A 13392-nucleotide genomic window follows, 5' to 3' on the forward strand; every position below is an offset into this window, starting at 1 on the left:
TTGCCGACTGTTTTCCATGGGTCGTCGGTTTATGTAAAGGTATGCACACGGCCCCAATAAAAATCCATCGGCATACCTTTTGCCGTCGGCATTGTAGGTTATTCCGATAGTGATGCATGGCGTGCCGTTCAACAATGTGGGGCTGTAGAACTGCTTCTTCCCCAATGCTGGTAGGAATGCCGAGGAGCTTCTCAAGAACATGCCTCTCGACTTCATGTTTCTATCGAGTTTAGTGGTCATGGTCTTCCCCCACAAAAAGGAAGGGTGTCGGCTACACGGATGCCACTTCCAGCAAAAAGCTCACTTGATGTTAATTAAGGTCACTTGCTTCTGAACAAGATAGATTAGATTGTAATCGAATAATGGTATATAGTTCAGGTTACTTTTTATCAGCTAAATTATAGTGTAATTAGAGTAATATTACTTATGACTACTTGCTTGTTTTTCAATGTAGTTGTGTATTATTCAATTTATTCATGCCAAATTTTATTAAACCATTCGCTTGGAGAAATGCCCTTGTACAACGCTGCGCTTGTAATCTTTATCTTTGAGTTAAAAAGAAAGTGCATATAATACACCTTCTGTATAAAAATAATAATTGATGAACTTCAATGAAAGTCTACCTAAATTCCGTGAAGTATGAGGCCTAGAGTATTTAAATTTACGAAAATCATACCAAATTTATCTCGCAGCATGGGAGGTTTTTTATTAAACAAGAATTACGGGTGCTCTGACCATTCCATTAACATAGGAACATAGCAAAAGGAGTACAATAAACATTCACATGGAACCAAGATAAAAAAAGCAGAGGAGAAAACAAAACGAAATCTCCTTCCACACATTGCACAACATATAAATCATCACTTTGCCTGAAAAGCAAGCTTCAAGAAGTACATGCAAAAGGTCACTTCTGTACACCTTCCGTTGGTCCATGGTGTGTGTCTATTTCGGGATGAATGGAGTGATATTGAAGATGTCTTGATCGCAAGCTGCATTCTCGATCTACACATACGGTTGGATGAAAAGGGTGTTTTCCCCCTTGATTTCTTTTTCTTTTTTGAGAAGCCCCTCGGTTAGGTACGAATACTACAAAAAAAGAAATTAAGGGCGTAATCAAGCAAATTTTCCACATAAACCGGGCTTGTCTCTCTCTTTTTAAGCAGATATTGTGTTTCTTCCGTATCGCGCATCCATGCTCACGTATCAAATAAGCGCGCACACAAAGGAAGATTAACGACACGACAGGGCATGAGAAAGAGATCGCTCGATGTGGCCGTTTGATGTTGGGGCTTTATGATCAATTTATCTTCTACTCCCTTCGTCTTAAAATAAGATTCAAATTTATATTAACTTTGTATTTAAGAGTATAAAGTTTAGTCATTTATTTTGGAACGAAGGAAGTACAATATTATTTGTCCATTCCTCTCAAGAAAGAATAATATTACTCTACACCCCAAAAGTGGCGGGAAACCGTGGACCAATGGAATGTAGATCGTACGTGGGCACGTGCAAGGACTAATTCGATCACTTGCGCTGGAAGCATGAGATCATATTCATCAGAGTTTGACGACGTCCTATGAAAAAGTCGGTGTGATTTTAGTAAATTCTAGGAACTCCTTTTTGCACATCTACTAGTTGAACGATATCAGACAAATTTCTGCGGTTGGTATGTACGTAGTTACATTCTACAGTCTCATCATCACCCTGCTAACGTAACCACGGGGGTTGGAAGGCCAGGCCAGCCAGTTGCAAACTCTTGGATGGAGTGAACAGGATCCTCTCCTGGCTGTGCATGCATACTCCATCTCAAGATGTTCAGACTTCTTTACAGCGGACTACTGGCTACATGTTGTTGCTATATCGATCATACAGTATCAACCATGTCCCGATCTTGAGACTAATTAATTTCTTTTCTCTTCAGCTTCGCGGAAGAAGACAGCACGTTCGGATGGCGACCTTTTGTTGCCAGTAGTGGAATTAACCAAGGAAAATAGAGAGAGAGAGAGTTCCGAGTACGTGGGATGGGATGCAAACTTAGACAATTCAATGAACGTAGAAAAGGACTCAGCTCGCCTAGAAAATTTGAAGTCAACATGCATGCCACACCATATAGACAGATCAACGCGGCCAACTTTGGACCCATTCAAGAGGATTCACCTATATAACACACCAACGTTGCGTTGCCACACGAATGGAACACCTTACGATATCTCTAATCGACCACACAATGGCATCATCTTCTCCTTCAACCATGATCCAGATGCCTCCAACTCCACAAACCAACGGCAGCCAGCCGACGGCTCCGACCACGCCAAAGGACGCCGGCGACTTCCCGACCATGGGGCACGGAGCAGCTGCTGGACGAGCACCCACGGCGACGGACAAGGTCATGTCGAGCGCCGCGAACCTCGCGCAGCTCCTGCCGACGGGCACGGTGCTGGCTTACCAGGCGCTATCCCCATCCTTCACCAACCACGGCAAGTGCTTGTCCTCCAACCAGTGGCTCACCGCGGCGCTGGTCGTCGTCCTCACCATCTCGTGCATCCTCTTCTCCTTCACCGACAGCGTACTCGGCCGCGACAAAAAGCTCTACTATGGCATCGCCACGCCGCGCGGTTTCAACGTCTTCAACTTCTCGGACGAAGAGGAGAAGCTGCAGTGGACTCCCGATGAGTTCCGGAGGCTCCGCATCCGGCCGCTGGATTTCATGCGCGCCGTCTTCACGGCCCTGGTGTTCCTCACCGTGGCGTTCAGCGATGTGGGCCTGCAGAACTGCTTCTTCCCCAACGCCGGCAGGAACACCGAGGAGCTGCTCAAGAACCTGCCACTGGGCATCGCGTTTCTATCCAGTTTTGTGTTCATGATCTTCCCCACAAAAAGGAAGGGCATCGGCTACACTGACACCACTCCTCCCAGAAAGCTCACTTGATGTTCAGATCAATCTTGTTTCTAAACCGTTGATTGATTAGATTATACGTACATCAATGTATTTAGTACTATAATTACATGATGTTTAGATCGATTAGATTGATTGATTAGATTATACGTATATCACTTGTTCTTAAGTTAAAATGTAGTGTAATCAGTAATCATGGTATATAGGAGTAGTAATACTTATGATTACATTTTTTGGAAATATTTGTATGTCGTTTAATTTATTAATGCAAAATTTAATGAAACCATTTGTTTGGGCAGATGCCCTTGGTCGCTGCAGTGATAATATTTATCTTTTAGTTACAGAGAAAAGGCATGTATGTACCTTCTATAACAAGAATAATAGATGAACTTCCTGAGAGTCTATCCATGGTTCTAAATTTTGAAGCCGGAAGTATTTGAATTTTCAAAATTCATACCACATTTGCGGGAATGGCGGGTGCTCTGCCCATTTCAAGATAGGGACATGGGAAAAAAAGAGTACAAGAATATTTACATCGAGACAAGGGGGAAAAAGATGAGAAAAAAATAAAAAAAGCATGAACTTCATGTCCGGTGTGAGAGCTAACCGTCTTTGGTCGGTGTCTTCCTTTACAAGATAAGGTACGAGGAGCACAAGATGCATTACACGTCACATAAATCATCAATTCGAAAAATAAATCAATTGTGAAAGATGAGCTTTATCACGGTCAAAAATACTAAAGAGGTGAAGTGGTGTGTGGTATCTCGGTGGGCAGAAAACCAAGTCCATACAACTCCTGAGATTCCACGGAGTAAACAGGGTCTGCAATGCTGTTTTAGGTGATGTCCACAAACTATGCTATCGAAATCTTCAAAGTCAATGGATTGTTTGGCACTCTAAATAGGATACCAAAGGTCGGTTTTGTTTCCATTCCATTTGTCCATGCATGGTGTGTCGTTTTCGGGTTGAATGGAGTGATACTGGAGATGTTTTGATGGCAAGCTGCATTCTTGATATGCACATAAGGCCGGACGAAAAAGGATGTTTGCCTCTTTATATTTTTTTCCCGAAAAACCACTTGATTATAAATAATACTCCCTTCATCCGGGATTACTTGTAGAAATGAACGTTTCTAGATGTATTTTAATTCTAGATACATCCATTTTTATCAATTTATACGACAAGTATTTACAGACGAAGGGAGTATGATAGAAGAATCTAAGGGCGTAAGGGGTTATTTCTAAGCTCGCAGTGTTTCTTCGTTATCTAACATTCATTCTCGTGCGTCAAAATTAAGGACGCGGCAGGGCATGGCCGCATGAGAAAGGGAGCGATGGACCTGTGGTCGATTGGAGCTCGGGCCTTTGGTCAATATATCTTCCTCTCAAATCTCAAAGTTTATTACTCCGTTCATCTCGTATTGGACCAATGGGGTGGAATATGCATGCAGTACGTGCGCATGTGCGTGCTAGGGCTAATTCAACGAGATGCACTGGAAGGGTGAGATCATATGCATGAAAAGTCCATTGACGACGTCCATGCAAAGTCACACCATGCATGTAAACCAAATTAAAAAATTCCGAAAGAAAAAAACAGTCATCACCCATCCAAAATAGCAGTCATGCACAAAATGCATAGTCCTAAAATGTCAGTTCAAATCTCAAATTAGCAGTACTCATGTCAACGCTGAATAATAATCCGACCACTAAACTACGACAACTAACCAACCGTTCATGAGAAGACAGAAAGAAGGCATTAGCGCAGCAGGTCAAGGTTCAGTTCACTACTCGGCTTCAGTCACAATGAGATATGAGTTGTTCCTCAGACGACAATAGGGGATGTCAGTGCAGCAGCAGGTCAAGGTTCTGTATTCAAATTTACCAAAATTAATCAAATTTGCAGGAAAAGGCGGGTGCTCTGTCCATTTCAACATAGGGACATAGCAAAAAGGTGTACAAGAATATTTACATGGACACAGGGAAAAAAGATCAGAGCAAAGAAAAGCGGAAATGTGAACTTCATGTTCGGTGTGAGATCTAACCGTCTTCAGTCAACATGTTCGTTTACAAGATAGACATAAGCTACTTCGAGCATGATAGTAAGTCTGGTCTCGTCGAAGGTTCGTCTGTTCAGCTCCTTCCACGCATTCCATGCCACATAAATCATCGCTTCAGGAAATCAAATGTGAAAGTTAAGCTGTACTGCAGTTCAAAATACTCTTGCTCCACCAATTGTGTAATGGGGTGAAGTAGTATGTCGTACCTTGGTGGGCAGAAAACCGAGGAAAAGGATGTTTGGCTCTCGGCCTCCATGGATGTCTTTAAAAAAAAAAATTCAAAGTTTTTGGTTTCAGAAAAATCTAAAAAGATTTGTACAAGTAAACAAGGATGTTATGTGTATGTGTATAAAATTTTAGGATGCAAAACGTTGAAATGCAACCTATACAAAAAAGAAATTTCATGACCTACGAGGATGAATAATATCATGTGTTAAAAAACCCTGATTTGTCTTTTTGCACAGCCTTCAGTTCAACGTATTTTGCCTTGAAAATTCGCACGCATATGTGTTATGCTTTCATATATATCTGTGTTTTTTTCAGAATTTTTTTAAGCATAGAAAATATGAAAATTTAACCAAATCCAAATTTTTGAAGACCAGGCTCTGTGAAGCTCGGCCTCCAAAAACAATATTCGGAAAACCAAGTCCGTACAACTCCATGAGTGAACAGGGTTTGCAATGCTGATTTAGCTAATGTCCATGAATTATATCACCAAAGTTGCCAAAGTCAATGGATTGTTTGGCACTCCAATAGAATAACAATCTTCAAGAAGTACAAATCAAATGTCGCTTTTGTTTCCATTCCATGTGTCACTTCCAGGGCTGAATGGAGTAATATTGAAGATGTCCCAATGGCAAGTTGTCAAGCTGCAATCTCAATATGCATGTGCGATGGGACGAGAAGGGTGGTTGCCCCCATGATTTTTATATCCTGAGAAACCACTCAATTACAAATAACAACAAAGAAGAAACTAAGGGCGTATCCAACCGAATTTTGTGCAGGAATAATCCGGTTGTTTCCAAGACACGATTGTTTTTCGTTATTACGCATTCCCGCTCGTGCGTAAGGCTGGCCATAGTGAGAGTAACTTAGATGGTAACATATACTTGAGACTAGCAAACATGCTGATGTGGCACATAATAAAAGAAGAGTGATGGTTAGAGTAACATAGATACCATAACTTGTTAAATGCTATGCTACTATGTGTCATGCATGTCAATAAATGAGATCATCTATGATATTAGTTTATGATACTATGCATTATAAAGGTAATATCATACAATATTATCATATACATGATACTATTATATGATACTTTCCACTATGACCAGGCTAAAGTAAGCACGAATTAACGGCACGAGGGCTGATTGGAACTCGAGCTTGTGGTCAATATATCTTCCTCTAAATATTTATTACTCCGTTCATGTGGAACTGGACCAACGGGATGGAGTAAAAAAACGACCTTCTGTATGCAGTACGTGCGCATGTGCGTGCTAGGACTAATTCAACGACTTGCACTGCTAGGGTGAGATCCTATTCATCAGAGTTAGAAACAATGGTTCAACTTTTATTTTTTTGCCATCACAATGGTTCAACTTTTGACGTCCATGGAAATTCAGTATGAAAGTAACTTCAACCCTTTATTCAGAGCGGGAAGAAAAGGTTTCTTTTTATGCGCGCGTGCGTGCATAGGCTAGTTCAACAACGTGTACCAAGAATGCATGCATCGACAATCGTTGGATAGTTTAGTCCCAACCATCAGCTGCCGGTGAGATTTCTCGTCCACAACCCCTCCATTCCGTCCCTCCCTCGCCGCCGCATGGGGCTGATACTGGGCAAGCCCGTGGCGCAGCCAGGGATTGCGGCGGCGGGGCCTTTGATCCGCCTTGCGCTGGAGACCGCTTGGATCTAGGCAGCGGCCCTTCCATCGAGGCCCCTACGTGTTGCGGCGAGCGACGGGGTTGGGTGGTGCCGGTTGACTGGTCGGACGACCGAGGATCTTCGATGGACCAAGTCCTGATGTGGCTACTCTCACGGCCGACGATGTCTGATCTGTCCACTGTTCTCCTACCCTCATCGGTGTGCTTCTCTCCTATAGGTTCCTGACGGTGCTGGCGTGGCTTGTCGGGATCTGATCCTGGCCACGGGTGAAGCTGGTGGAGGAGATCCACATTGAGGGAAATCTCTTGGTCGGCCCCAGCCCAAAAAGGTATCTTCTTATTTATTTTTCAAATTTTATTTTTGAATATTCTTTGATTTGTTTTTATGTTTTATTTTAATTTTTAAATCTTTGATTTATTTGACAATTTAATCTCTAATCACCCATCCTCATTGCTCTAGCATAGATTACTCATTTCAAATCGTCTAACTTCTCGGTCGGCCAGCCATCCTTTCACTGCTTCGCCCTAAGCACGCTTAACTTTCTGGTACTATCGTCCCTAGTTGCCAAGTCTGCACTTGTTGTTCTCCTGACAATAGTAAGCTATCAATCCTAAACAACCTAGGGTTTGATGTCATGTCACATGATTTAATTTTTTGAATTCAAACAATTATTAAAATAAACAAAATAAGTAATAATAATAGTGAATCCAATGAAAACAACCTAAAGATTTTAAATAAAATTATTTTTTCTTATTTTTGTGGGAAAAACTTCTTTTTGCCATAACTTTTTTTACATTTGGAATTTTGAGCATCTGAGAAAACTTCACCGGGCAAGCCCCGGTGAAATTGATTCCCAATTTTCTCTAGTTTTTTTGGTATATTAAACTTTTTTCTTGACGTCGTATGTAAAAGTTATGGCCGTTTTATATTTTTCCCTTTTTTGAAAAAACGGTCAAAATTCATATCTCAAAATTTGTATACCAACTAGGCACTAAAACCTAACTACATCTCAAATGATTTAATTTTTTTGAAGATTTTAGCATTTTTGTTTATTTTCTACAAAACTAAAAAAGACGGTCCAGGGAGGGTAGAGTTTGAAAATTTCAGAATCCCCCTTTAGCCAAGAGTCCAATCATACCCGTCGACTACATTTGCTAGCACCGTCCCCGTCAGAATGACAAGTAAGGTTAACCAAGCCAGAATTAACCCTTTCTAACTTTATTTGCTATGTTGAGCTAAATGACCCTGAAATTGAAAAGAACTATAATGAACTCTGAAAATGTTGAAACTTGGCATGGTATCATCATTTCATCCACATAGCTTGTGCTAAAAAGTTGAGAGGGTTACGACAAAAACTGGATGAACTTCGTGTACAAACTGGATCATCTCCTTCGAAGTATCACGGTTTCGGACAAAAATCCATCTGCTAGAAAGATATTTTATTTTTTTACTTATTTCAGCTTCAGACATTTTATGCATTTTGGGCATTCAATATAAACCATTCAAAACCACATCCTAAATTTCGACCCTTTATAACTTCATTTGCTATTTTTCCATGCATTTAATGATTTTTTGACCTAAATGACCTTGAAATTGAAAAGCCCGACAAATGAACTCTGAATAGGTTGAAACTTGGCATCATATCATCATTTCTCTCACATAGCATGTGCTAAAAAGTTGAGAGGGTTACGTCAAAAACTGGATGCACTTCGTGTACAAAATGAACAATCTCTTTCGAAGTATGAGGGTTTCGAACGAAAACTCATCTATTGCAAAGGGATTTCATTTTTTTGAACTTATTTAAACTCCATACTTTTTGTGTGTTTAAAATACACCATTTAAAGCCACATCATAAATTTTCAATTTTTTCTGACTTCATTTGGTATTTTTCATGCATTTACTTACTTTTTTGAGCTAATTGACCATGAAATTGAAAAGCACTAGAAATGAACTCTGAAAAGGTTGAAAGTTGGCATGGTATCATAGTTTCACCCACATGGCATGTGCTAAAAAGTTGAGAGAGTTACGATAAAAATTGGATGCACTTCATGTACAAACTGGATCATCCTTCGAAGTATCAAGGTTTCAGACGAAAACCCATCTGCTACAAAGGCATTTTATTAAAATGATTTTAATTCCAGACTTTTTATGCATTCAATATGCACCATACTATAACATGTTAAAATCTACAGAAAGTACTAACTAAAAATAATAAAAAAAACAACAATTAAATGACTAAAACAACTATATAAGCAAAACAATATTGTTTTAATTAAAATCTAAATTTAAATTATTTTAAAAATAACCAAATAAATCTTACTGTGATAACAATCTAACAGATGACTAGGAGAAAAAAGAATTAAATTAAAAACTATTTGTAAACTCAAGTTATTCACAATTTGGGTTTGAAGCAAATTTGAACAAATTCAAATTAAACCATTCAAATTTAAAAACTAATTGCACAAACAGAAACTAGATAAAATTTTAATCTAATGCAAAAAATAATCACTCAAAAAAATTAAATATCCTAAAAGATATAAGCAATTTAAAACAGAAACTACAAACAGAAATCAAATTTAAAAACAGAAAAAAATAAAAATACAAAACCTCTTTAGTCCCGGTTCAAGACACGAACCAGGACTAAAGGTCTACCCTTTAGTCCCGGTTCAAGACACGAACCAGGACTAAAGCCTACAAACCCTTTAGTCCCGGTTCGAGACACGAACCGGGGCTAAAGGTCCCTTTTGAACCGGGACTAATGACCGACCGGCGCCCTTGCCGTTCGAACCGGGACTAATGATAACATTAGTCCCGGTTCGTAATGGAATCGGGACTAATGTGTAAATTAAGCTAGGACGGAAGCCCCTTTTTCTATTAGTGTATTCTGTTAATGAACGGCATGTTTGGCCAGATATGAACAAAATAAAGAGTTGATTGGGTTATTTTTTAACCGGTCAGTGACGGACGTTGGTGCATCTAATGTGTAGCTTGCCATCACTCGTACCAGAGGTGCAACCACCTATTCTGTAAATGTTTTACAGACGAGGTGATAGACCACGATTTCAATTCCGGCTTTAAGTCGGTCAATATTAAGCAATACAATAGATCAATAGAGCAATATGATTAACATTTTTCAAATAAATTTTTATGTCTACATGTTTAATGCATTTTTATTCATGTTTAATAATTTACAAATAAATGATCAACATTTTCTGAAATATATGTTTTGATATCAACGTTTTTCAAATACAGTGTACATTTTTTGTAGATAGTAAAAACAATTTATGTACATGATTAACATTGATTTTCCAGATAAATGTTTATGTCTACATTTTGTAAGCATATTTTGCAATTTTTATACTTTAGGACCATTTTTTAGACACGTTTACCTTATTTCAAATACATAATTACGTAATAGTAATATCTGTTTTTGATGCCTAACTTTTTTTCATACACATTTGTAAACAAGAAAAATAAATTATACAGTACATGTTTAAATAATTTGAAAATACATGGTTAAGGTCACATATATTACATGCATTTTTATTCATTTTTAATATTTTAAATATCACAAACATTTTTTGGAATTAATCTAACATGCTTTTACATGGCGTTAAAAAATTCAATTTATAATTAATATTATGTTTTGGAGTATGTGTATTTGAAATGTTTTCAAAAGTAAGAACAAAAGAAAAAATAGATCAAATGAGAAAACAGAAAAATAATGAACTAACCAGGAACTTATCCGAGTCGGCCCATTTATAGCGACCCCGGCGGAAGCACATGCTCTATCTCGTGTGAGGCAATACATAGTCACGCCACGACTGATCAGGGGAAGAGACAGGGAGGGGCGAGCAGGGGTCAGACCCTGCCAATTGCTCGCCCCCTCAACGTTTTGTAGCAGGTAGTGTGTAGTATATGCCTAACAGCCGTAGCTAATTACATAATTAGTTCATTGATAAACAATTAACTGAACCAGCACCGAAGTAGAGAAGCCCAAGACCCAATAATCCATGGTTATGGCTGGCTATTACTTTACCACGACCCAGTGCCTAATCCATCATGTACATGCGTTCTGCACTTCCGCTAGGGCCCCGTCACCTCTTGCTGCCAGCATGTCTTGCTAGGGTCTAGGCGTTTGCCATTGCCATTGACCGCTACTCGACACAATAACAACAATACCATCAGCCACTGATTTGCAGTCTGCATGGTTAGACCGCTCAACGCAGACGCGTCAAAAATGACAAGATATGCAGGTATATTGCACACATGGTAGTTTTAAAATAATTGTAGCTCTAAGTTATAACACTAATTTAAGTTTAATCATGTTTGGAGAAAAATATGGCAAGACCTACAAAATTAAATATACATAGTTTATATATTTTTTAAAGATGTTAACATAACTATGGTGTTTCAATTATTGATATATTTTTCTACAAACTTGGAAAAACTTGAAGAAATTTAACTTAGAATTAATTTAGATCTTCAATTATTTTGAAATCGAGGAAGTGTGATTTTTGTGATACAATACGACCTTAATCTGCGTAATTAGGGTTTCATATAAAACAGTAAAAACTCCAGTAATTATGCATCTATTTGTACTATCAAGGATGACGCGGAAGGTATCAACGACTAATGGGGTAAATTCTTTTTCAAACCAATTGTTTGAACTTCAAGCACCAACATTCTTGAGAATTATAATTCTTTTTAGTTCCAAATAATAATTTTACGTATTATCATCAATACTATCATGAGACGTAATATATTTTGATATTCTGTCATTTGTGTCAACAATGATGTCTCGTCCCCCTCATGTTTAAATCCTGGCTCCGCCCGTACGAGTGATCGGTATTTAAACAATTGTTTCTTCTTTTGTGCCTCGTCTCTCCCCTACAACCATCCTCTCTCGGAGAGCTCAACCAAAGAGAAGGAGGACATCCACCGGAGAGATGCAAATACTTTGCCTAGTAGCAACTTCGATCGGTGTAGTTTTCGTTTTCACTATTTCTTCACATTTTCTTCCGCCTTCTTAATTTCTTCACTTTTCTTTTATTTCTTCAACTTGCAGATGGAGAACAGCCAGAACCATAACTGGAGATTGGACAATCCGCTATGGATGAGGGAAGGATCTGAAGCCAGCAACAACCCACTGGGACCATGCAAACCTAGCTGGCTCCAATCATTTTTTAGACCCGATGTGTTATAAAAGAGAAAATCCTCAAAACCACCACAACTATGGCAAGGGTACTCCAAAACCACCACTTTTGTCGAAAATCACGAAAAACCACCACTTCTGCCGCAAATGAGTAACAGAAAACACTAATTCGAAACTGAGCCACGTTAATAACAAAACTAACGGATGGCACCCACATGGCTGGGTTGTTCTGGCGATGACTAGTCCTAGTCAATGTTTGACCTATTGAGATGGATCGGGGGGGGGGGGCACCTGTCAGCCACACCCTCTTATCTCCTCTCTCCTCTCCTTCTTCCTTCCCACAACGCCGCCCCTCGTCGGACACATGTTTCTAATGTTGCAACTCCCCCGCCACATGCTGCTGCTCGTATGGCTGATTGCTGCTGCTCCCGTCTGCTTCTGCCCTCGTCTCTGCCATCTGCTACTGCTGCACCCGCCACAACCTACTGCTCTTACTCCTGCCGCCGCGGGCGGCGGCGGCTGATTCTGCTCAAGTCCTCTTCTGCTGCCGCTGCTGTCATTTGCTATTGTTACTCCCACCACCGTTTCCTGCTGCTTCGGTCGGGGAAGGCTGCAGGCGCGGGCGCGATGGCGGCGCTGCAAACGTAGAAGCGGGGCGGTGACATTGCAGACACAGGCGGGCCAGCGATGCACAGGAGCGTACGGGAGGCAACGACACACAGGCGAGGGCGCGACGACAGCACTGCAGACGCAGGCGGGGCAACGCACACACGCGGGACGGCTTCGGCGAGTTCACTGACCGAAGAAAGAAGAAAAGGGGGAAAAGACATGTGGCTGACAGTTGGGGCCCCATCCACCTCAGCGGGTCAACGCGTTGACTAGGACAAGTCTTTGCCACATCAGCCTGATAGAAGGGTTCCACCCGTCAGTTTTGTTGTTAGTCACGGCTCAGTTCCGAATTAGTGATATGTGTTACTCACTTGTCGCAGAAGTGGTGTTTTTTTATTGATTTTTCACAAAAATGGTGGTTTTGGAGTACCCTTGTCACAATTATGGTGGTTTTGAACAATTTTTTCGATATAAAACAAAAATTCATTTGTACTAAACTTTTATACTCAGTTTAATTTAATTTTTACCATAATACAATTTGAATTAATATATTTCACTACCTAGCTATCAGAATTAGCCACGCAACAATGTCTCTAAGTAATATTTATATTATTCTTTATTATACAGTTGTGATCTATATTATTGGAACTTTTCTTCTTCGAAATTTAGTTGTATGATGTCACAAAAAATCTCTTTTAGTTTCAAAAAATTCATTGCATTAATTTGTAATTATTGCATAAATTATATGGTCTATACACATATATTTAAATGCCGATGCATGGGCTCAAAGAT

At 39.8% G+C, this 13392-nt stretch overlaps 1 protein-coding gene across 1 annotated transcript; it reads left to right on the plus strand.

Annotated features, from left to right (window-relative positions):
• Nucleotides 1–2206: 2206 nt before the first annotated feature.
• On the plus strand, nucleotides 2207–3028 carry LOC123412830 (protein DMP3-like). Its single transcript, XM_045105776.1, has one exon. The coding sequence runs from the start codon at nucleotides 2228–2230 to the stop codon at nucleotides 2927–2929; it is 702 nt and encodes a 233-aa protein (XP_044961711.1). The 5' UTR covers nucleotides 2207–2227; the 3' UTR covers nucleotides 2930–3028.
• Nucleotides 3029–13392: the final 10364 nt, after the last annotated feature.

This window comes from Hordeum vulgare, chromosome 7H, assembly GCF_904849725.1.
Source record: "Hordeum vulgare subsp. vulgare chromosome 7H, MorexV3_pseudomolecules_assembly, whole genome shotgun sequence".
In the NCBI taxonomy this organism is placed as follows: Eukaryota; Viridiplantae; Streptophyta; class Magnoliopsida; order Poales; family Poaceae; genus Hordeum; species Hordeum vulgare.